The 26,734-nt window shown below is 35.6% G+C and overlaps 1 protein-coding gene across 5 annotated transcripts in view; it reads left to right on the top strand.

Moving 5' to 3' along the window:
- Positions 1-26,734, top strand: part of LRRIQ3 (leucine rich repeats and IQ motif containing 3) — a 360,753-nt gene that overhangs the window by 38,570 nt on the left and 295,449 nt on the right. For all 5 annotated transcript variants that reach the window (XR_008294971.1, XR_008294970.1, XM_053214236.1 and 2 more), the window contains one exon: positions 16,162-16,295. Coding sequence is in view for 3 of the 5 variants with exons in the window: in XM_053214236.1 (XP_053070211.1) it covers positions 16,162-16,295 (134 nt within the window). In the remaining 2 variants the exon portion in view is untranslated. The remainder of the gene's footprint in view (positions 1-16,161; positions 16,296-26,734) is intronic.

The following is a 26,734-nucleotide window of genomic DNA, read 5'->3' as shown; positions in this document are numbered from 1 at the left end:
TGAAAATAATGTGTATTCTGTTGCTTGGGAGGAAATGTTCTGAATGTACCTATTAAGTCCCATCTGGTCCAGTATATTATTCAAAGCTATTGTTTCCTGTTGATTTATGCTTAGATGATCTGTACATTGCTGTAAGTAGGTTGTTAACATCCCTTACTAATATTGTATTATTATCAATGAGTTTCTTTATGTTTGTTATTAATTGTTTTATATATTTAGGTGCCTTCAAGATGGGGATATAAATATTAATAATTTTTAGTTCTTCTTGTTGGAAAGACACCTTTATTATGATTCATTGCCCTTCTCCATGTCTTGTTATAGTCTTCAGTTTAAAATCTAGTTTGTCTGATGTAAGTATTGTCACTCCAGCTTTCTAATGACATCTATTTGCATGGTAAAATATTTCTCTGTCCTCTCACTCTCAATCTGAAGGTGAAAAAGAAAAAGAAAAAAAAATCTACAGTTTTCTTTGGTGCAAAATGAATTTGTTGAATGCAGCATATAGATGGGTCTTATTTTTTTTTAACCCATTCTGACGTCCTATGTCTTTTGATTGGAGCATTTAGTCCATTTACATTTAGAGTAATTATTGGTAGATATGAATTTACTGTCATTGTATTAACTTGCTTTATTGTTGTTTCTGGACTTTTTCTCTGTTACTTTCTAGTCTTTGTTGCTTTTGGTCATTATTTCCCACTCAAAGGGTCCCTTTTTGCAAAGCTGGTTTAGTGGCCACAAACTCCTTTAGTTTTGTTTGTCATGAAACTTTCTCTTTGCTATTCTGAATGATAACTGTGCTGGATAGAGTATTTTTGGCTGCAGATTTTCCCCATTCAGCACAATGAATATATCATGCCACTCCCTTCTGGCCTGCCAGGTTTCTGTGGAGCAATCTGCTGCTAACCTTATTTGTCTTCCCTTATAAGTTAAGGACTTCTTTTGTCTTGCTGATTTTAGGAACTTTTTCTTTATCACTATATTTTGCAAATTTAACTACAGTATGTCCTAGTGTTGGCCTGCTTTTGTTGACTTTGGTGTGAGTTCTCTGTACTTCCTGGATTTTGATATCTCCTTCCTTTTCCAGATTATGGAAATTTTCAGCTCTAGTTTCCTCAAATAAACCTTCTGCCTCTTTTCCCTCTCTTCTTCTTCTGGGACTCCTATGATATGAATGTTATAATGGTTTATGGAGTCACTGAGTTCCCTGTGTCTACATTTGTGATCCAAGATTTTTTTTCCCTCTTCTCTTAAGCTTCATTGTTTTCCACAATTCTGTCTTCTCTATCGCTTATTCTTTGCTTCTTCCATTCTTGTGTTAATTACATCCAGTTGGTTTCAAATCTCGGTTATTGCATTTTTCATTTTGGCATGACTAATTTTTAGGTCTTTTATCTCTGTGGTAAGGGACTCCCTAGTGTCTTCTATGCTTTTCTCAAGCCTAGTTTGTATCCTTATGAGTGTGGCTTTAAATTGTGGATCAGGCATATTAGTTATATCTGTTTTGATTTGATCCCTGACTGTGACCTTTTCTTGTTCTTTCTTTTGGGATGAATTCCTCCATCTTGGCATTTTGTCTAGGTCTCTGTTTTCTCGGTGTTAGGAAAGCCTGTTATGTTTCATGCTCCTGAGAGTAATGGCTTTATGAAGAAGAGATCTTATACTGTCCAGGGCCTGGTGCTTCTGGAAGTGTCTCTGGTGTATGCTGTGTGTACTCTGTTGTTGTGTTTTGGCTGTTCTTTCCTTTGGTCAGTACTCTGCAGTTTCCTTTTGCCTGCAATGGGGACTGTTTGGACGTTGGCCAGAGTGTGGTGAGTTTTAACTAGGTGTGCTCCATTTTGCTTGGTAAAAGAGACCTGATGCTATTTTTAGTAGAGCTGAAGCTTTGTAGAACTCTATGGTCAGTAGACATGGTGCATGTGGGGGATTTGTGCTGGTCTTCTGGGAGAATGACCCACTGCTCTAATTCTTAGGACACCTGCTGGAGAAGAGCAGCACCAGTAGAGCCCAGGGGGACAAGGCTTGGTGTAAGTAGTTTAGGCTGCCAGTGTTGGCACTGTGCTGCTTACTGAAGTTAGTTTATGCTGGGAGATGGGGGAGGGGGGTATGAAATGGGACCAGCCTACTCCCTAGTCCACAGAGAGGGGAGTTTGCACCCAGCCCTGTCCAAGTAGCCTTCCCAGAAGAACAAAGACTCTCCCCCTCATGCCTCTCAGGTCTCCCTCAGATCATTGCCTTCACACTGTGTCTAGGCCACCTGCCTACCCAGCAGTACAGTGCACCTTGGGCTCTATCCCAGCCAGGCTGGCTGAGGTTTAAAATTCCAATCTTTAAGGACCTGGTGTGGCAGAGACTCATGCTGGTCCTCTGGAAGAGGGTCTCAATGTGCTGGACTGATGCAGGATCATCCCAGAAAGGCAGTCTTACCAAAGCACAGGGGCATGTAGTTTGGAGTAAAGTGCAGCAAAAAGACAGTGTCCAGATTAGCCACCCTTAGCAGGTGTTTCAGTGCCTATGCTGAAGGTCAGGCAGGGGAAATGGCACCCTCCCTCTCCTTCCGCCAGAGAGTCAATGCCACCTCTTTCAGATGCACTCCAAGAAGGGGGAATGTCTCTCCCAGTCGGTCCCAGGGGGTCCTCAGATTGCACCATCTGCCCCCAGACTATCTGCCCTCCTCAACAGGAGCACTGCAGTGCCCTCAGGGATCCACACCCAGCCACTCTCTGTGTCTGAACTCTAAAACTCCAGTCTTTGAGCCCTGCTGGTTATAAAAACTCAGGAAAATCAGGCCCTCTCGGTTTCCCAGTCAGTGGCTTTGGGAAGGTGTTTTGTGTGTGTGTGTGTGTGTGTGTGTGTGTGTGTGTGTGTGTGATCCCCTGTGTGCTTTACTCTCTCTCTTACCTCTCTCCGTGACCAGGGCTTCGTCCCCTCAGCAGCACCCACAATCTTTTTGTCCCCTAAATCATGTCTTTGCAACTCCTGCCTTCCACGATGTGGCCTCTTCTCTCTCTCTAGTTGTGCAGTTTGTTGTGTCAGTTCTCAGATTGATTTTTTGGGTACTCACAATGATATGATATTTACCTAACTGTGTTGGAGGAATGAGACAAGTCTAGGATCCTCCTACTACTCTGTCATCTTAGCTCCTACTTTAAGGTAGAGATTTTTAGATCAATTATTTAGCATGCATTTTTTACTCTTAATTCTACTGTAAGTATCAAAAGAAAAATAAAAATGCCTAAATATAACAACCAAATAAATTTTAACAGTGCATTTATGCTTGACTTAATAAATCATGTAGATTAAATAATGTTTGTAAAATTTATATTTTTTAAATAAAAAAGAATAAAAATATAGCCTATATGACATACAAAAAATCATTACAGTGTCAAAAGTAAGAGTATATTTATAAAAATTGCTATATATTTATATTTACAAATGTGGTATGATTGTAAGTAAATAAAATAATTATAAATTTATTATGTGTAAAAACCAAAATCAATGTGGCTATAGTAAGATCAAGTCCAAAAATTGAGATGATACAGAAAAAGTAAAAGTAAAATGCAAGCCAATATATATTAAGTAGAATAAAGCAAAAACCTTTATATTAGCCTTAATGTAGAATTTGGCACACAAGGGACACATACCTCAACATAATAAAGGCAATATATGGCAAGCCAACATGTAATAAGTTAACATCTGACTCAACAATGAAAAGCTAAAATTTTTTCCTTTAGATCAAGAACAAGTCAAGGGTACACACTCGTACTAATTTTATTTACCATAGTATTGGAAATCCTAGTCAGACCAATTAGGCAAGAAAAATAAATAAAAGTCATACAAATCAGAAAGGAAATGGTAAAACTGACTGCAGAAGGCATGATGTATATAGAAAACCTTAAAGACTCCACCAAAACTCTTAGAGCTAATAAGTAATAAGTGAGTTTACTAAAGTTGGATACAAGATAAATATACAAAAATCATTTGCATTTCTGTAAACCACAATAAACTATCAGAAATAGAAATTAAGAAAACAATTCTATTTACAGTTGCATCAAAAAGGATGAAATACCTAGGAATAAATTTAATTTAACAATGTGAAAAACCTGTACTTTGAAAACTATAAGCCATGGATGAAACAAATTGGAGATGACACAAATAGATGAAAGATAATTGATGTTCATCAATTGGAAGAATTATTGTTGAAATGTCCATACTACCCAAAACATTCTTCATATTCAGTGCAAATTCTATCAAAATTCCAATGACGTTTTTCACAAAAATTGAAAAAAAATCATATAGGACCTTACAAGAACCCAAATGTCAAAAGCAATATTGAGAAAGAGGATCACAGCTGGAAGCATCATGTCTCTTGATTTCAAACTATATTACAAAGGTATAGTAATCAAAATAGTATGGTATTGGAATAAAAACAGACACACAAATCAGTGAAACCATATAGAGTCCAGAAGTACACCAATGAATATATGGTCAATTAATTTACAACAATGGAGCCAAGAATATACAACATGGAAAGGGGACAGTCTCTTCATTTTAATAGTCTTGGGAAAAACTGGACCCTTATATGTACCATACACAAAATTAACTTAAAATTGATTAAAAACTTGAAACTAAGCTCTGAAACCATAAAACTGGAAAAAAACCAGGAAATGAGTTCCTTGAAATCAGTCTTGGCAGTGATTTTTTTTTTTTTTTTGGATTTGACACCAAAAGTAAAGGTAATAAAAGCAAAGGCAAGTAAGTGTGACTTCATCAAACTAAAAAGCTGCACAGCAAAGGAAACTATCAACAAAATGAAAGGCAATTGACAAAATTGGAGAATATATTGGCAAATCATATATCTAATAAATCATAACACTGTCTAATATTCTAAATATATGTATAGGAAATACTTTAGAAAATTTTTAAAAGGGGACGGGTGCCTTGATGGCTCAGTTGATTAAGCACTCAACTTCGGCTTAGGTCATGATCTTGAGATTTCAGGTTCCAGCCCCTAGTTGGGCTCTGCACTGACAGTGCAGATCCTGCTTTGGATTCTCTGTCATCCTCTCTCTCTGCCTGCCCCCACCCCCAAACTCTCACTCTTCTCTCTCTCTCTCTCTCTCTCTCTCTCTCTTTCTCTCTCAAAATAAATAAACATTAAAAGAACTTAGAAAGAAAATTGTTAAAAAGGGAGAGCTGTAAAGGAAGGTACAGCTTCTATACCTCACTTGAACAGGTAAATTGTTGACATCATTTGACTGTGATTGTGTGTGTGTATGTATGTGTGTGTATAAGAAAGCTCTAAAAAAGAATGCACAGATGCTCCTGGGTGACTCAGTTGATTGGCTCTTGATTTTGGCTTAAGTCATGATTTCACAGTGAAGGGATCAAGCACTCCCCACCCCCCAATCCGCCCCCCAGGCTCCATGCTGGATGTGGAGCCTGCTTAAGATTCTGTCTCTCCCTTTGCCGCTCTCTCTGGCTCATGCTCTCTCTCTTAAAAAAAAAAAAAATGCACAAAAAACACTATAGATACATATAAAAGGAGTTCTCAAATTCTTTAGTAGGAAAGTAAGAATAAGAAAAGAGATAAAAAATGGAGAAAACAAACAGAAAACACAAAATGATGTAAAATAAAAGGCCAGATTTAAGTCCTATTCTATCAGTAATTACATTAAAATGTATATTAAACTTAAATGGCCTAAATGCACTAATTAAAAGACAGATATTGGCAAAGTTGATTTAAAAATATGATCCAACTGCATGTTGTCTACAAGAAATTTAAAATATAATGATATAGGCACATTGAAAATAAAAGAATGGAGAAAGATTTATCATACCAAAGGTAACTAAAGTAAAATAGGACTGACTGGCTATCTTAATATCGGATAAATTAATCTTAAGAGCAAAGACAGTTATCATAGTCAAGGACATTATATAATGATAAAAAGTGCAAACCACCAAGAAGACAGTAACCTTAAATGTGAATGCACAAACAACAGAAGTACAAATTTGTGAAACAAAAATTGATAAAAGTGAAATGAGAAATAGATAAATACATGATTATATTTGGGGACATCAAAATTCCTCTGTCAACAATTAGAGCAACTAGATCTTGGAAAACTCCACAATCCTATCAACTAACAAAATCTAACTGACTTTTATAGAACACTCCACACAGCAGTAGCAGGATAGACATACTTTTTGTGTGTCCAATCATATGTAGGTATTTTCCTGTTTCATGGAGCAAACCTCAACAAATTTAAAAGAATTAAAATCATACAGGGTGTGTTCTCTGATTATAGAAAGATAAGAGGAAAATCCTCAAACAGTTGGAAACTAAGCAGCACACTTCTAATAAATCTATAGTTCAAAATATAGTCTCAAGAGAAAAAAAAAGTTAAAAATACAATCTACCAAAATTTGTGGGACACAGCTAAAGCAATGCTGAGAGGGAACTTTTTAGCTCTAAATGCATATTGGGACAAAAGGAAAATCCTCAACTCAATAGTCTAAGATCCCCCCCTCAAGAACCTGGAAAAACAAAAGTAAAATAAACCCAAAGTAAGCAAAAGGAAGGAAGTGATCTAGAGAGGAACAAATGTCAGTGAACTAAAAAACCAAAAAAAAAAAAAATTAGTAAAACAAAGATCTGATTCTTTGAAATATCAGTAAAATTGACAAACCTCTGGCAAGACTGACATAGAAGAAAAGAGAGAAGACACAAATTACCAACGTCAGGAACAAAACAAGGGATATCACTACAGACCTTGCAGACATCAAAAGAAGAGAATACTACAAAAACGCTATCTATACACACAAACTTGACAGTTTAGATGAATAAACCATTTTATGCCAAAAAACAAAAAAACAGAACTCATCCATTATGAAATAGATAATTTTGAATAGTCCTCTATGAAGGAAATTGAGTTCATAACTTTAAAACTCAAAAAAAAAAAAAGAAAGAAAAAGAAATCTTCAATCCCAGATACTTTCACTGGAGAATTCTTCCAAACATTTAATATTTTATTCTGTTTCTTCTAGAAAATAAAAAGGAACACTTTGCCATTTATTTTGTAAAGTTAATAGTAGCTTGATACCAAAACCAAGAAAATTGCAGATCAGTCAGTATTCCTCATGAAAAGAAGCATAAAAATCTTTAACAAAATGTTAGCAAATAGAATTCAGCAATGTATGAAAATAACTATATTCTATGAGCAAATGGTGCTTATTCCAGGGGTGGAAACTAGTAGAGTAACTTAGCTTAGCTACAGTAACTAAGATTGAATGGTATTGGTGAGGCATAGATCAATGGGACAGATCAGAAAACCTAAAAATAGGTTCATACAATATGTTCAGCCAAATTTTGACAAATGTATAAGTAATTTGATGGACAAAATATAACCTTTCAATAAACGTTGCTGGAGTAATTGGGTACACACACACACACACACACACACATAACACAAGCCTCAACCTAAGTTTCACACTTCATACAAAAATGAACTCAAAATGGATCAGGGAGTTAAATGTACAACGTAAAACTATAAAACTTCTAGGAAGAAAAAAATTTAAGGAAATTTTGGGGATCTACGAATAGGAAAAACATTCTGAGACCTGACACAAAAAGCATAATCTTTAAAAAGGAAAAAATGATAAAATTAAAAGTTTTTATTTCTCTGTAAAACAGTCTGTTCGATGAATGAAAAGATAAGTTAGAGTCGGAAAGTATTTGGAAATGAATATTTAAAAACTGATAATACTTAATTTGGTGGAAATTTAGTAGGTTTTTTTTCTACTTGCTTTTCTTCTTCCCTGAAATTTCTACACTGTTATTATGATTCTAAATGTTATTTGAAGAGTGTTTCTAAAATGTTTACCAAGTAATCCTAAGAAATACTGATTTAAAATAATAAAAATCTTAGTGTGAAGAGTTTCACACTAGATTTCCATTTTCATGTGATTATTAAAGTGAGTATATCATGTGTATGATATGATGAGGGAGCATAAGGCAAGCTGACACCTGCAAACCACCCCCCACCCCCAGATGGGATATGTGTGATATTCCTCAGGCACTCCCAGCTGCCCAAGAACAAAGGAGAGAGGAAAACAAATGGTTAAACTGATAAAGTCTCCATCTGTTTACAAATATCTCAATAGCCTAGTCTCCAGGTAATCCCTACTATCTTCATGTTAATATTTTGCTAGAGGGAAAAATAGCCTTAGCTTGACAATAACTAGGCCTCTAGTAATCTGTAAATCTTCTTTAGCATATGGAGATCCCTTTGAGAAACTTCTTGACTCTACTTCAACTCCACAGTATATAAGCAGTCACTCTTCACAACCCCAGTGTAGCTCTTCCTGCCCACAGGTCATGTGCTTTAATAAAATCACCTTTTTGCACCGAAGATGTGTGTCTTCAAGGATTCTTTCTTGGCATTGGGTCTGAGCCCCACCATTACTCCCAAACCCCAACATGATATGATTTTTTATGGAGTAAAAAGATAAAAACTGTGTGGGTTTGTTCTTTTTACAATCAATACTTGTGGGATTAGTATGATTTACATTTTTCAAATACGTTGGGAAAGTATGTGCCAAATTAGGAAATTCTGATGGGAAAAATCACAAATGGAATAAAAAAAGATAGACCTTGGGGATCAGATACATATAGAATAAATAAAAATATGGGAATAGGATAAAAAAACAAATTTAAGTAAACCTGAATATATTTATAATATCAAAATAATTGGTATTATCTTTTGTATAATTATAAAGGAATGGAATATAATTTTGGAATTTATTTTTTAAACTACTCTTCCTGTTAGAACACAAAGTACTCTTTTCCATGTGAGTCATATAAAAGTCCTTACTCTTCTTTTGAAATGCTTCATTATGGTTTATACCAGAGTTAGCAACATTTTCATCCCAGGTTTACAATAGCAAACTGTGGAGTATTGATATTTCAGTATTGTACCATCTGTTTTCTTGATTGTTGAATTTTTTTTGCCTAAGCATATGTTGTTCTTTGCCAAACTTTTACTGTAATACTTTAATTCCCTTTATTAGACTGAAAATATTAGTGCCAATTGTCTTTCATAGTTAATTTATTGATTTCATAATTTTACATTGTGTTAATTTGGATAAATTGCTTAGTAAATTCCTTTAGACTAATTTTTGTGTGTGTGTGTGTATCAAATAAGGTGTATAGAAATCCTTTGTGAACTCTAAAACACTATATCACCTTAAGTATGACTGTAAAACTCTTGGCAGGTAACATTGTTTGGATGCTTGAAATGTTTGAGCCTTTGTTGTAAGTGCTCTACAAATATTCCTTCACAAGAACCCAATGAGGTAGTACCATCCTTATCTTTATTTTAAAGATGATGAACAGGTGAGACAGGTTACTTACCCCAGTAAGAGGTAGAAATGGAATTTAAACCCAGTTTTTCCTCTAGAGCCGTCAGTCCTCTAGTGAAGGAGATGCATTACACTCTCTTAGAAACAGGATATGTCCATTTGTCCTCAGATATCAAATGGCTTATGGCATTTGTACAAGTTTGCAGTGATATCTTCATTGGCATTTTATAAGAGAATTGTTTTAGAACATCAGAAAGCTTATTGTCTAGAGGCTCTTTGTTCTCTGGCAAGGACACTAACCTTGCTCACTTTATCTCTTTAAAGAGAAAGAATTATTCATGCTTTGGCAGGAAGCGGAACTCTGCTGTAAACTATAGTGTGAGCTTAATGGTTCTCTGCTGGTGACAACTATAGCATCTGACCAGGACCACTTTTAAGCCTAGTCATCTAAATTCCCTTGTTACTTATGAACTCCACCTCCATGGCAGAGTTCAATTACAAATTTTATTTGGAATAAAATTCAGTTAACAAGAGAGAAAACACATTTACTAACATGTGTATCTCTCATTTATACATGGGAGATAGCCAGGGAAAAATGAGTAACTCCCTGAGATAGCTTAGACTTCATGCTTCGTACCATCTTAATAGAGAAGGGGGGGGGGAAGGTGTAGACCACTTGAGAGAGAGTAAATGATTTTTAGGAAAGATAAATGGGTCCTTAAAAGAATAGGTGGGAGTTAATGACAAAGTTTTGGGTGTGGTACCCTCTCCTACTCTTTTCTCCTAATCTACTCTCTTGTGGTAAGAGTTTGTCTCCTTTGTTGATGAAACTCCTGGGGAGTGAATTTATAGCAATTGAATGCCTTTTAAAGGATCTGTCCTTAATTAGATATTTGGGCAAAGCCTCTCCCTGCATTTGATTACTGCTCAAAATAATCAGTATACCACAGGGGCACATTTTGGCGAGATATGTCTTGAACTCTTACAGTGATATTTTGGGGTGGCATATTTTGCTACCCTGAAGACACATACATGCACACACACGCACACTCATACATATGCCATGAGCCCAAATGCAATGAATAAAGAAACAAAGATTAGAGGAAATCACATCTATTCTAGTAACCGACAAAGGATAACATTTAAATAGAAGACTGCTTCATGGACGTGCTTTTAATCATAGTGAAGATTGTTTTTCAGGTATAATGAAGATGGGACTGAGACCAAGTCAAAGGTAGAAACTAGCTCAGCTTGGCTTTATGCCATTCTTCATACATATAAGAAAACTATGTGAAGTAGAGGAGACTCTGTAAGTCCTTGTATTTGCCATGGGTAATAGTGGAACAGTGGCAGATAGGATCCACTGTTACAAGTCACAGAATAAATTGCATGTAGAGGCTTGTTAAAAGACAAAATTCAACTGAGTGTATTTGAAGATCTAATCGGCTTTCCTAAGTGATTCATGAATCAGGCAGCATCCCATTTAGCAAGTATGGAGGAGTTCCAAAGGGGAGTTGAACAAAATGGAAGGTTTTTATAGGAAGGAATGTGGGGCAAAGAAGTTATTAGCAAAGAGAAAGCATTGTTCCAGGTAAGATCACCATTCCATAGGTAGAAGAGCAGGCAGCGGGTCTTATTAGGTAGATTTACCTCATCTTCCTTTGGGATATGGAGAGGGCCCATGTGACAGATTACCTCATTGGTGCTGACCAGAAAATTCCTGATTGGTTAAGTCTACATTTCTGGGGGAGGCCAAAACTATAATTAGATTAGGTATTAAGCCCTAGTTTGGTAACTTGGCTTGGCACAAGTGACTCTATCTTGAGCCTGTGGTTTTCTCTTTAACAGGCAGGGTTACAATGAATAGTACATTGATAATGAGGTAGGACTCCTTTGTGATAGGGCAGTCAGGAGCTTCAGAAAGGAGATGAGTCTCAGCCACATAACTTAACTGGAGTAGTTGACAAGCTAATAATTAACTCAGTAGGAGAAAGATGGCCTTTGACAGAATAGTTTTAACAAATTAAGAATATATACATGAAAATGATGAGAAAAAAATAACCATGGAGGTAAGTTCCAGGATATCTACTATACATAAATAGGAATTTTAGTAGAGAAAATAAAGCAAAATGAGAAGCAATAATCAAAGATATCTCTCTCTCTCTCCCTCCCTCTCTCTCTCTCTCTCTCTCTCTCTCTCTCTCTAATATATGTATATATGTATATATAAATACATATATATGTATATAATGTATATGTATATATATGTATATATATATATATATATACATATATATGTATGTAATGTCATGAATCTTAGTATGGAGCAAAGTTGGGAAAGAACAACATGTATTTTCTTTAAAAATTGTTGAAGTTCAGCTCTCTAGTCATGGAAGAAGGAAAAAGCAAAAGTCTACTTCAGATGAGATGTTTTAATATATCATTAGGCAAGTTGAGGTGTTGGCAAGTGTAGAGCATGTGAAGCAAAGTGAAAAACATTTGCAAAGGCACAGGGGTGAGGCTAGAGCTTGGCATAATCAACTGACAACAAGTAACTTAGTGTTCTTATAGTTTAGAAGACATAGTTGGGCATATCGTTACAAAAACAGGAGTATTATAACAAAGGGTGTAATGTGTAATACTAGGGAGATGGCTTTATCTTGTAAGATCTTGGGGAAATATTTAACAATGTAGCACGATCCAATTTTCATACTAGAAAAATCATCATGTATTCTGTAATTTTGGAGTGGAGGCAAATTCAGTATAAAGAAATCAGTGAGGACTGGGCCCTGGTTTATAACAACCGATTTCTTAAATTAGTAGAGGGTATGGATTATAGGGAACAGATTGAAGAGATACTGTTTTGATAGAAATTAGTGAATTTATTAGATGGTAAGGGGAAGGGAGGAGTGTGGGTTTATTATTTAGATGAAAAGGTGAAGAATAATTTCAGTGACTATATATGTAATGCAGTATGAGGTATGGATTGGGGATGTTTTGAAATGGGTGAGATAATTATTTCAGTTTTTGACATGTAAGTAGAGAAATAGAATTGGAATTTTATAGATTTGTAATTTAAGAGGTAATTCCTAATAGGGGTTATAGCTATGTGGATAATCAGCATATGTGAGATGGTAAGATGTAGAAAGGAAGGTGATCATTCAAGGAGAATTAGAGAGGTGAAAAACAAAAGCAAGCCTAAATTATACCAATATTTAAATAGTTTGAAGAAGAAAAGAAACCAGCCAAACATACTGAGAAATAAAAATTTAAAAGGTAGAAAAATTAGGAATATGATGTTATTGCAGCCAGACAAGAATTGAATTACAAAAATAGGTTGATAATACCAAATTAAGCTTAGAGAACAAATATGACAATGTATAAGTTGCTATTACATAGTGATTTAATAGTCAACTAATAATTGAATGCTAGTTATGGACTAGTAGTTTACTTCGTCTTAGAGATATAGGATAAAGAAAGATTTCTTAAACTTAGTTATATTGCAAGTGGGGAAGATCAATAATTGTGTGTAGCATAAACTCATCAATAAAAAACAAATCAGGACTTAGGAGAGACTTTATTCAAAAGGATTATTACAAGGGAGGGAAAGGGGCTGGTGCAATAGGGGGAACGCTGTAGTTGATCAGTGATCTGCAAACGTCTTTAAGGTTAATCAAAGGTTTTTTCTTTTATTGGGAGGAGTAAATAAGACTGGAAAGAACTGGTGTGGATAAGTAGGATGAAGGAGAGTGGCATGATCTGACTGTAAATCAAAGAATGTTTTACCTTGAGAGTTGCCTATTTCAGGAAGAGCTGTTAAGAGAGGGTTATGTGGTGGCTCAGGCTGAAGGTGGGCAAAGTTCAGAAACCTAGGGGACAGAGAGGATCTTAGCCAAAGATTGGTTAGTGGGGACAAAGTAGTTTAATCATTAAAAGGCAAGTGAGAATTTAGAGAGTCTGTGTCAGGGCCGTGTCATAGGTACACTAGAGGGGCATCCATGGATGCTATCTAAGTAATAATATGGGGGAAGGGTGCTTTTTAGGAGTAAACCATTTTCTGAAAGGATTGGGTGAGGAAATTCCTTAACCTTTTCTGTTTTCTAGGATCACAGGGCTCAGGTAAAATTCAACATTGTCAAGTGTGACAAATGAGTTGCTGCACAAGATAATATTATAGAAGGATATTGAACTCAGATCAATGTCAATAAAGTCTTTTTGGAGGAAAGAATTGAATCTCCAAAAGACTAAGATAGTGAGACAAGTAATTGAGAAAGGCAGTCAAGAAACTGGAATGGTACCTGTAAAAAGCATTGAGGTTTGATTATTATGTAATTTTCAGGGGTATAAGTGGTTGGATATTGCCATTTTGGAAGGTATCTTATGTATGGCGAAGGGAGGTGAGATTGAGGTGAGAAGATACTAAATCAAGGATTTTGTGTGCTTTCAGTGATGTGCCAGTGAAATATATGAAGCAAGGATGCCAAATGATCAGATTTGCATTTTAGAAAGTTCACTCTAGCAATAGTGCTTATTGTGGTTCAAAGGGAGTGGGGGAATGGGGATTATTTCAGATGTCAAGACATTTTTAGTAAGTTAAGTGATAAAGACATGAAGTAAAGCAATGGCAGAGATTAGAAGAAAAGGGAGAAGTCAGGTAGATATTGGGATGTTGAATATATGGGATCTAGCAGCATTTGGGTATAAAGAAGCATAAGAGAAAAGAGAGCTTAGGGTAGTTCCAGGCTTTCTGAGTTGGTAACTATGGGCACTAGTGCCATTTACTAAAAGCATATAAGAAGGCAGTTCAAAAAGGAAAATTCATGTTTGGGAAAGCTGAATTTAACTGGATATCAGTTTAATCATATTGTTCTATAGCTCTGTAGACAGTTCAGTCCTAGAGCTAGAAATCTGAAAGTCATTAGCACATAGATATATATTGAAGCTATGAATTGGATACAACCATCTAGAGAGTGTGTTCACTCGAGAAAACACAATGAGAGAATCCTTTCATTGTGAAATTAGACCAATGAATGGATAGGTCTTTAAAAAGTCCAAAGTAAACAGAATTCTAGGAAAACTAAGAAGAGTGTTGTATAGAAGCCAAGGGTAGTGTTTCGAGGAGGAATATCCAATCAATGTAAGAAAAGTATCGGGTGCATTGGTAGAGGTAAAATCCAGTAGATTGAGGTACATGAAAGGAGAAGGTAGGTACAGCAAATATGGAATTCTGATCCAAGAATTTAGGCTTTTTTAATATATTTTTTAATATTTATTTTTGAGAGACAGAGAGACAGAGTGTGAGTGGGGGAGGGGCAAAAAGAGGGAGAGACACAGAATCGAAGATAGGCTCCAGGCTTGGAGCTGTCACCACAGGTCCTGACCTGGGGCTCAAACTCATGAACTGTGAGATCATGACCTGAGCCAAAGTTGGACACTTAACCAACTAAACTACCCAGGCACCCCAAGAATTTAGGCTCTTAATGAAACTTAAATACAAAAGATGGAGGGTTGGGATGTGTATGATTATTTATATGGTTGCATTTTAAAGTTTAATTTATTTTAATTAATTTTTAGTTCATTTGAATTAATGAATTTTAAAGATGGGAGAGGCTACATCATATTAATAGGTAAAGGGATTGTGCCAGTAGAAAATAAGCAATAGTGAAACAGAGATAGATGGGACTTAACAGCAATGGAGTGCCTGTCTTGGATAGGAAGGGATATACTTCTTGTTTTAAGACTAAGTAGAAGGCACTTCTATTCAGAATACATAGGGATATAGATAAATGGGAGTATAATTAAATTTAAGGAATGGAGGAGGGTTAGTTGATGGATTTCAGACCTGATGGCCCTGTTTCATCTGGGAAAGGTATTTAGGGAGTTCTAGGGAAAAGGCTTAAAGAGTATTGAGAAGAGTACAGAATGTTTGCAGTATCTCCTGTTGGGAATGGAAGTGAGCCAGGGCCAAGTAAAGCATTTGATAAGTAGCAATGAATATTTGTAAATATAAATTTGAAGTAGCACTAATCTGCGATGTTTTGTGATTTTTTTTTCCTGGCAGTACATAGCTGATTGAATGTATAGGCAGAAAAGGGGACATGAAGTGATTAGGTTGATAATTTTCAGGGTAGGTGCCTTAAAAACGATGTAAGTTTTAGGTTTTTAGTATATAATCCTTACATTTAAGACATAAGTAAAGTAGATTTATTTCTAACTAGTCAAATGATCAGTAAGGATATAGGGAGTGTATAATCCGAAATCTAAAATTTTGCAGGAACAGAGACCTTAAAGATAATTTCTTTAAAGACAGTATAGAATATTTTTCTTCAGGGGATGAGCTATATCCTAATAAAAGTGTCCAATATTCTAGTTAAGCTGCAACTAAATTTTGAAGTACTGTAAATTATTCTGTGAATCCAACATCTGTCAGTTTCCTGTGTGAATCCACAGAATAGTTTTAGACTTTCATTGAATACCTATTCTTGCCACCACCTTTTAAAGACCAACTTGATCATAGTAAAAATTTTATACTTATGATATCAGATTGGAAAAAAGAATCTAGAATGGAGACATTTATCATCATGGGTCTTGCATTTTGTATAGAAGATTGAAATTATTTTGTTCTACTAACTCTTGATCTTATGATCTAGTGAAATAGATATGAAAATGTATTTATTATTTTACTATTATACCTACAGGACACTTGTGAACATTTTAATAGTTTATATTATTAGACTACCAACTTTAAAATATCCCTTGGAAATTCTTACATGAAGTATAAATATTAAATGTATTTTCTTTATACAGGGATCAACCTATGGTGATGAAATTAATAATATCAAATATATTGTTTCAAAAATTAATGAAATTCTGGCTCATAATTCACCAGTTTTGATTGTTCAAAGATGGATACGTGGTTTCTTGGTTAGAAAAAAAATGAGGTATGTTTTCTTTACTATTTGAATATTAAAATAAGATAATAAAATCAGTGATAAGTCAATTTTTTAATAATATATATGTTTGTATTCTCTATCAGAATAGTATTTTATTGACTATTAGAACTTGTTTTAAAGAAAACACCATATACTCTGTAGTAATATTATAATATTTAGCATAATAAAAATTGATAATTTTACTTTTTATTTTAAATTTACCATATAAACAGCTAATCAATAGGGTTTTTATTAATCATTGTTGGAGTAATTCTGCTAGTTTTCTTTTTATTAAACTTAAATATTTCAGTCAAAAACATATTAAATTTCTCTCATATAATGGGATGTAATAGAAATATAAGCCATATACTATATAATGGGATACAATAGAAATATAAATCATGAAACATGAAGATTTCATATTTTGAGGGGATGTGAAGATAATTTTTCTGAAACATCTGCTACCACATCAATCTACATACCCTTTAGTTAGCTGTCTTTTCCTCTCTCTTCATTTCCTGTATTCCTTTCCAATGGCTGGCATTTGCAAACAGAGGAAAACTTTTCTTGCAAACATCTCTCAGCATTTTAATTGGGGAGATCAGATAGGATACTCTACTGTCAACTTATTTGTATTAGTTATGCCAAACATCAAACATATGAAAAAAATAATAGAACATTCTCATATAGTTTACTCTCCAGATGCTAAATGCAGAGTTCAGAAGACAGAAATGAAATTTGGCCCTGAAAAATAGGCAGGATTAAATAGTTCTTGAGTTGGGCAGTGGGCATGGCCTGAGAAAGCAAAATTAGAAAGTTCTACTGAAATGATATTCAACATTCTCTGGTGAGGCTGAGAGAATGTTCTCCTGCATTAGCCTGAATGTGCTAAATCACAGGGCAATAGCGCCTATAAAGAGGTAAGTATGAGGGACAAGTAGCAAATCTGACCCTAACTTCCTTCTTCTGAGGAAGAAGTTCCATTTACTCTTCAAACCAAGTCAAAGAGAGAGTGGGCTCAAAAGTGGGGGCACATAAAATGATTTGGAATAAAAGATGTGGGAAAGTTTTTAGGCAGTTACTGATAGGTACATATTTTTTCTATCTCATGTTCCATTTAAATTTAGTATGCATTTTACATGAAATAAGTGTCTAATGAAAGGGACCTGTCTTTATGCCCCCAGATTGAGTTTTTCTCTCTTAGATCAAGATTTCCTCTAATACTCATGTAGCATGAAATAAAAACCTTGTGCATGGAAACAATTTCTGAAAATTTAGTATGTGTGAACAGAGTTTGAGCTTTGTGGAAAGAGATTTCAGTAATGGTAATAGATCACAGTGGTTCAAGGCAGACTGATTTTGATTATTTTTCTCTTTAAAATGATGTTCCATTAGTCCCCTTACTTAACTGCTCTGAGCCTGAGTTTCCTCATATGTCGAATGGTAGAGAGCAGGGGCTAAAAGCAGGACTTACTTCACTCTTTGCTTGTGGGAATTAAAATCATGAATATAAAGCATAGCTCAGTCTTACTAGCTGCTATATTTTAAATATCATCACTGTTGTTATATCTGTGCTCTCTGCATTATTTGATTCCATGGGAAACATACTCTGTATCTTTTCTTTTTTGATTCTTGCTCCCTTTTAATTACATTTATGACAGCATATGCATAGTAATCTTTCAAAAATATAAATCTGATTTGATTCACCAACTTAATATCCTTCAATTGCTCCTAGGTTTTTTTAAGGCAAATGGCTGGGATATTTGCCCCTACAATGTTCATAACATACTGTCATTATCACTAGCACTTACCATGCTATATTGCAGTTGTCTATATAATTATCTATATCTCCAGATGTACTGTACATTCTGAATCTCTAGTATATAACAGAGTGCTTGACATATGTTAGGTGTTCAAAACATACTTTGCACAGTTGATAAATACATAAATAAATGGATTGTGAAAACTAGAATCAGAAAAGTAGATCTGGATTAATCTATGGGAAAATGAAAACAGAAAGGAAGTGGGAAACATGCAAAGCTACTCTGAGAATTGCCTATGGATTCCCCCAACCTAAAGGTACAAGTGATTAGTCCTATCATATGTCTATTTCTAGCTATGAGAGGTATCTCACCACAGCCAAATACTTTGCACTTTGCTTGGAAACTGTTCACTTAAACTGCTTGAAATTTTATATACATCCTTGAAATATCATATACTGCCTGAATTTAGAAAACTGTTATGATTAATGCTATTTTAAAGTGATGGTGCTTCTAATAGGGATGATACAGTGCAAACAGGTATACTTTTTATTTTTATTTTTTTAAATTTTAATCCAGTATAATTAACATAAGATATCAGTTTCAGGTGCACAATGCAGTGATTCAGTCCTTCCACAAACTACTCAGTGCTCATCATGATAAGTGTACTCTTAATCTCTTGCACTTATTTTACCCATTTATCCACCCAACTTAAGTTCCCTCTGGTAACCATCAGTTTGCTCTGAATAGTTAAGAGTCTGTTTCTTGGTTTGTCTCTCTCTCTGTCTCTCTCTCTTTTTTTTTTTTTTTTTTTGTTCATTTGTTTTGTTTCTTAAATTCCACATATGGCTGAAAACATAATGGTATTTGTCTTTCTCTGAATGGCTTATTTCGCTTAGCATTATACCCTCCAGATCCATCCATGCTACTGTAGAAGGCAAAATTTCATGGCTGAGTAATTGTGTGTGTGTGTGTACGGGTACTTTTTACTTTTATTTTATCCATTTGTCTATCAATAGACACTTTGGCTGCTTCCATAATTTGGCTATTGTAAATAATGATGCAGTAAACATAGGAGTGCATATATATCTTTTCAAATTAGTGTTTTCGCACTCAGGGTAAATAGTAGTGTGATTACTGGATCACGTGTTAATTCTAATTTTAATTTTTAGAAGAACTTCCATAGTGTTTTCCGCAGTGGCTGCACTAGGTTGCATTCCCACCAACAGTACATGAGGGTTCCTTTTTCTCCACATCTTTGCCAATATTTGTTTCTGATGTTTTTGATGTTAGTCATTCTGACAGGTTTGAGGTGATATTTCATTGTAGTTTTGATTTGCATTTCACTGACAATGAGTCATATTGTGTGTCTTTTTATGTGTTTGTTGGCCATCTGTATGTCTTCTTTGGAGAAATGTCGTTCATGTCTTCTGCCCATTTTTAATTGAATTATTTGGGGTTTTTTTGGATGATGAATAGTTTAAGTTCTTTATATATTTTGGGTACTACACCTTTACCAGATATGTCACTTGCAAATATCTTCTCCCATTCAGTAGGTTGTCTTTTGGCTTTGTTGATTGTTTCCTTTGCTTTGGAGAAGATTTTTATTTTGATGAAGTCACAATGGTTTATTTTGCTTTTGTTTCCCTTGCCTCAGAGGACAGATCTAGAAAAATGTTGCTATGGCCAATGTCAGAGACATTACTTCCTATACTCTCTTCTAGGATTTTTATGGTTTCAGGCCTAATATTTAGGTCTTTATACACTTGGAATTTATTATTGTGTATGTTATAAGAAAGTGGTCCAGTTTTCCCAACACCATTTGTTGAAGAGACTTTTTCCCATTGCATATCCTTTTATGCTTTGTTGAATTTTACTTGACCATTTAATTGTGGGTTTATTTCTAGGCTCTCAATTATAACCCACTGATCCCTCTGTCTATTTCTGTGTCAAAACTATACTGTTTTGATGACTACAGCTTCACAGTATATCTTGAAATCTGGGATTGTGATACTTCCAGTGTTGTTCTTTTTCAAGATTGCTCTGGCTTTTCAGGGTCTTTTGTGGTTCTATACAAATTTTAGGGTTGTTTGTTTTAGTTCTGTAAAAAATTCTGTCTATATTTTGATAGGGATTGCATTAAATCTGTAGATTGCTTTGGGTGGTATGGACATTTTTTTAATATGAAATTTACTGTCAAATTGGGTTTCCATACAACACCCAGTGCTCATCCCAACAGGTGCCCTCCTCAATGCCCATCACCCACTTTCCCCTCCCTCCCACCCCCCATCAACCCTCAGTTTATTCTCAGTTTTTAAGAGTCTCTTATGGTTTGCCTCCTTCCCTTTCTAACTTTTTTTCCCCTTCCCCTCCCCCATGGGTTTCTGTTAAGTTTCTCAGGATCCACATAAGAGTGAAAACATATGGTATCTGTCTTTCTCTGTATGACTTATTTCACTTAGCATCGCACTCTCCAGTTCCATCCACATTGCTACAAAGAGCCATATTTCATTCCTTCTCATTGCCATGTAGTATTCCATTGTATATATAAACCACAACTTCTTTATCCATTCATCAGTTGATGGACATTTAGGCTCTCTCCATACTTTGGCTATTGTTGAAAGTGCTGCTATAAACATTGGGGTACAAGTGCCCCTATGCATTAGCACTTCTGTATCCCTTGGGTAACTTCCTAGCAGTGTTTTTGCTGGGTCATAGGGTAGATCTATTTTTAATTTTTTGAGGAACCTCCACACTGTTTTCCAGAGTGGCTGCACCAGTTTGCATTCCCACCAACAGTGCAAGAGGGTTCCTATTTCTCCACATCCTCTCCAGCATCTGTAGTCTCCTGATTTGTTCATTTTAGCCACTCTGACTGGCGTGAGATGATATCTGAGTGTGGTTTTGATTTGTATTTCCCTGATAAGGAGTGATGTTGAGCATCTTTTCATGTGGCTGTTGGCCATCTGGATGTCTTCTTTAGAGAAGTGTCTATTCGTGTCTTCTTCCCATTTCTTCACTAGATTATTTGTTTTTTGGGTGTGGAGTTTGGTGAGTTCTTTATAGGTTTTGGATACTAGCCCTTTGTCTGATACGTCATTTGCAAATATCTTTCCCCATTCCGTTGGTTGACAATATTTGTTTCGCCAATCCATGAGCATGGATTATCTTTACATTTGTTCGTGTCATCTTCAGTTTCTTTCACCAGTATTTTATAGTTTTCAGAGTACAGGTCTTTCACTTCCTTTGTTAAGTTTATTGCTAGATATTTTACTATTTGTGGTGCAATTGTAAATGGGATTGTTTTCTTAATTTCTCATTCTACTATCACATTTTTAGGGTATAGGAATCCAATGGATTCCTGAATATTGGTTTTGTATCCTGTGACCTTATTGAATTTATTGATCAGTTCTAGTAGGTTTTTGATTGAGTCTTTAGCATTTTCTGTATATAGTATCATGTCATCTGTAAAAAAGAGAAAGTTTTACTTCCTCCTTACCAATTTGGATGGCTTTTGTTGATTTTTCATGTTTGATTGCTGTGGCTAGGACTTCCAGTACTATGCTGAATAAAAGTGGTGAAAGTGGACATCCTTGTCCTGTTCCTGATCTTAGGGGGAAATCTCTCAGATTTGCACCATTCAGTAAGATATTAGCTATGGGTTTTTATTTTATGCCACTTATTATGTTGAGGCATATTTCCTCTGCACCTACTTTGTTGAGGGTCTTTTTCATGAGTTGATGTCATACTTTGTCAAATGCTTTTTCTGTATCTAGTGAAATGATCATGTTTTTTTTTTTTAATTTTTTTTTTAACGTTTATTTTTGAGACAGAGAGAGGCAGAGCATGAACGGGGGAGGGTCAGAGAGAGAGGGAGACACAGAATCGGAAGCAGGCTCCAGGCTCTGGGCCATCATCAGCCCAGAGCCCGACGCGGGGCTCGAACTCACGGACTGTGAGATCGTGACCTGAGCTGAAGTCGGACGCTTAACCGACTGAGCCACCCAGGCGCCCCATGATCATGTGTTTTTTATCCTTTCTCTTGTTGATGTGATTTATCAAATTGACTAAATTGTGAATATTGAACAACTCTTGCATCCTGGGAATAAATCCCACTTGATGGTGTGATTAATTTTTTTTTTCTAAGGTATTGTTGGATTCAGTTGCTAATATTTTGTTGAGGATTTACCTGTAGTTCTCTTTTTTGTGATGTTTTTATCTGGCTTTGGTATCAAGGTTAATGTTGGTTTCATAGAATGAATTTGGAGATTTTCCTTCCTCTTCTATTTATTGGAATAGTTTGTGAAGAATAGCTATTAACTCTTCTTTACATTTAGAGTAGAATTCACTGGTGAAGTCTTGGACTTTTGTTTGTTGGTGGTTTTCTGATTAGCAATTCAATTTCATTCTTGGTAATCCTCTTCAAAATTTCTAATTCTTCCTGATTCAGTTTTGGGAAATTGTATGATTCTAAGAATTTATTTATTTCTTCTAGATTGTCCCAATTTGTTGGCATATAATTTTTCATAATTTTCCCTTAAAATCCTTTGTATTTCTGTGGTGTCAGTTATTATGTCTCCTCTTTCATTTCTAATTTTGTTTATTTGAATCCTTCTCTCTCTCTTTCTCTCTTGCTCACATGAGTCTGGCTAATGTTTATCAATTTTGTCCATCTTTTCAAAGAGTCAGTTCTTAGTTTCATTGGTCTGTTCTATTGTTTTTTAAGTTTCTATTTCATTTATTTCTGTTCTAATTTTCAATATTTCCTTCTACTTGTTTTTTTTTTCTTTTTCTCTACCTCCTTTAGGTGTAAGATTATGTTGTTTATTTGAGATTTTTCTTTCTATTTGAGGTATTTTATAGTTTCATAGTGTTGTGGTCAGAAAGATACATGGTATGGCTTCAGTCTTTTTGAATAAGTTGAGACTTGTTTTGTAGACTAACATGTGAACTCTTCTGGAGACTGTTCTGGGTGCACTTGGAAAGACTATGTATTCTGCTGTTTTAGGATAGAATGTTCTGAATGTATCTGTTAGATTCATGTGGCCCAATGTGTCATTCAAAGCCACTGAATGATTCTTGTTGATTTTCTATTGGTGATCTATCCATTGATATAAGTGAGGTATTAAAGTCCCCTGCTATTATTGTATTATTATTGATTTCTTCCTTTATGTTTGTTATTAGCCTTTATGTATTTGAGTGCCTGCATGTTGGGTGCATAAATATTTAAATTATTGTATCTTCTTGTTGGATTGTTTCCTTTATGATTATATAGTGTCCTTGTCTCTTGTTACAGCCCTTGATTTAAAGTATATTTTGTCCATTGTATTGCCACTGAAGCTTTCTTTTCACTTCCATTTGTATGATAAATGCTTTTCCATCCCTTCACTTTTAATCTGGCTTTATCTTTGGGCCTGAAATGATATAGTTGGGTCTTGCTTATTTATCCATTCTGTTACAGTATGCCTTTTGATTGATTAGTCCATTTATATTCAAAGTAATTATTGATAGGTATGTAGTTATTGACTTGGTGTTAAATGTTTTATGGTTCTTTTTTTGTAGTTCTCTTCTGTTTCTTTGTCTCTTGCTCTCTTTTGTAAGTTTATTGGCTTATTTTTAGTGATATACCTGGATGCCTTTCTCTTTATTTATTTTTGTATATCTATGACCATTTTTTGATTTGTGTTTAAAGTTACTATTAGGTAGTGTATATTAAGTTGATGATTGCTTAATTTCAAAACCATTTTAAAAGCACGAAATTTTTACTCCTCCCCCCCTCTCACTTTTTAGATATATGTTGCCTTACTTTACCTCCTTTTATTTTGTGAATTGCTTGACTGATTTTTATAGATATATTTAATTTTACTGCTTTTGTTGTTCCTACTTTTCTTACTCTTGCTTATGTCGTTCCACTAAAAGAGTCCCCTTTAACATTTCTTATAAAGCTTGTTTAGTGGTGATGAATTTCTTTAACTTTTGTTTGCCTGGGATACTCTTTATCTCTCTTTCTATTCTAAATGATAGCCTTACTGCATAGAATATTCTCGGTTGTAGATTTTTTTCTTTTAGCACTTTGAATATATCATAACACTCCCGTCTAGCCAGCAAAGTTTCTGCTGAAAAAAAAAAATCAGCTTAATAGCTTTGCGGGGTTTCCCTTGTATGTAACTATTTTCTTTTCTCTTGCTGCTTTTAAAATTCTCTATTTATCTCTACTTTTTGCCATTTTAATTACTATGTAGACACCTCCTTGGGTTGATTTTGTTGGGGGCTCTCTGTGCTTCCTGGATCTGGATTTTTGTTTCCTTCACCAGATTTGGGATTTTTTCAGCTATTATTTCTTTAAATAAATTTTCTACCCCTTTTTCTCTCTTTTCTTTTGCTGAGATCCTATAATGTGAAGGTGAATATACTTGATGGTGTTGCTGATTCCCCTTAGTCTGTTTTCATTTAAAAATTTTTTTCCTCTTTTCTGTTCAGCTTGATTGCTTTCATTACTCTGTCCTCAAAGTCACTGATCCCTTTTTCTGGTTCCTCTAGTATTTATTCCATCTAGTGTATTTTTAATTTCAGTTATAGATTTCTTCATTTGTACACTTTTTCCCCCCGTCTGTTGAGGGTCTCACTGAGGTCCTCCACTCTTTTCTCAAGTCCATTGAGTATCTTTATGACCACTACTTTAAATTCTCTATCAAGAATATTGCTTATATCCATTTCATTTAGCTCTTTTGCTATGATTTTGTCCTGTCCTGTTCTTTCATTTGAGACATATTCCTCTGTCTCTTCCTTTTGTCTAACTTTCTATGTGTATTTCTATGTTAGGAAAGTCAACCACATATCCTACATTTGAAAGTAGAGGCCTTATGAAGAAGAGGTCATATAGTGCCCTAGAGTGCAATGTCCGCTGTTCACTAGAACTTGGCACTTCAGGGGTGTCTCCTATGTGTATGGTATGCACCCTACTGTTTTGCGTGAGCCACATTTGCCTTCAGTTCAGTCATCTGCAGTGGCTCTCTTTGCCTGTGTGGAGCAGGATTTGGTCCTTTGTTGCCTTCAGTTCAGTCATCTTCAATGGCTCTCTTTGCTTGTTTGGAGCAGGATTTGGTCTTATGTTGTTGGAGCCATCTTGTATTTGAATTGAATCAGACCAGGCAATTGCCAGAACTGTGGGAGCATTAAACTGCAGGGCACTTTCCCTGTGTTGTCCCCTGAGAAGCTTTCATTGGTGGGTGGGGCCCAAAGTCAGATTAGATGTCTGTCTCCATCCCACTGCTGGGGCTGCAGTTGAACTGGTGTGTGTTACTTTCTTCCCCTCTCCCTTGGGCAATAGTCACTTTCAGGTGATGCTGATCCCTGTCAGATTTGTTTGTGCAGTGCCGAGTTGTGGCAGTGCTTTGGGTGCACTCCTGCCAAGGGTATATTGGATGGGGAGGGTCTGCAAGGCAGTGCAAGGATGAAGTATGCAGTGTTAGCAAGGTCTGGGCTAGTCTACTCTAGGAGGGGACCTGCAGTCACCTCAGAAAATTCCTGCTGAGGCTGAGCTGGAGACGTGGGTCTGCAGAAGAGCACAGGAGCAGGGCACGCTGTCAGCAAGCTAGGTGAAGAGTGTTTAGGCTGTGCTGGTTCCCACAAATATCCCTGTATCTGGGATGTGGAGTGGGGAAGGGAAGGATCTGTTTCCAATGGCAGACAGCTGTTATGTGTTGGACATTTGTGTTTAGTTATAAACAAATGATTTTCCTCCCTCTCTGTTTTTATCTTAATTTTCCTTCCCTTCCCTTATGTTTATCTGTTGTTTCTTTAATTCCGTGTATGCGTGAAATCATTTATTTGTCTTTCTGTGACTGACTTCTTTCACTTAGCGTAATACACTCTAGTTCATCCACACTGTTGCAAGTGGCAAGATTTCATTCTTTTTGATTGCTGGGTGCATTGTGTACACACACACATACACACACACCCCACATCTTCTGAATCCATTCATCAGTTGATGGACATTTGGTCTCTTTCCATAAGTTGGCTATTATTGATAGTGCTGCTGGAAACATTGGGGTGCATGAATCCCTTCAAATCAGCATTTTTGTATCCTTTGGATAAATACCTCGTAGTGCAGTTGCTGGGTCCTAGGATAGTTCCATTTTTAATTTTTTGAGGAATCTCCATACTGTTATCCAGAGTGGTTGTACCAGTTTGCATCCCACCAACAAAAGTGTCCCCCTTTCTCTGCATCCTTGCTGACATCTGTTTCCTGACTTGTTCATTTTAGCCATTCTGGCAGGTGTGAGGTGGTATCACATTGTGGTTTTGATTTGTTTTTCCCTGATGATGAGTGATGTTGAGCGTCTTTTTATGTGTCTGTGTCTTCTTTGGAAAAGTGTCTGTTCATGTCTTCTGCCCTTTTCTCTGCTGGATTATTTGGTTTTTTTTGGGGGGGGGTGTTGAGTTTGGTAAGTTCTTTATAGATTTTGGATACTAACCCTTTATCTGATATATCATTTGCAAATATTTTCTCCTATTCCATTGGTTGCCTTTTAGTTTTGTTGACTGTTTCCTTCACTGTGCAAACGCTTTTTATTGTGTAAGAGACTCTTAAATACAGAAAACAAACTGAGGGGTGCTGGATCAGAGAAGGGTGGAGGGATGTGTTAAATAGATGATGGACATCATGGAGGGCACATTTAGGGATGA

This window comes from Acinonyx jubatus, chromosome C1, assembly GCF_027475565.1.
Source record: "Acinonyx jubatus isolate Ajub_Pintada_27869175 chromosome C1, VMU_Ajub_asm_v1.0, whole genome shotgun sequence".
NCBI lineage: Eukaryota > Metazoa > Chordata > Mammalia > Carnivora > Felidae > Acinonyx > Acinonyx jubatus.
This window is presented reverse-complemented; position numbering and strand designations above follow the sequence as displayed.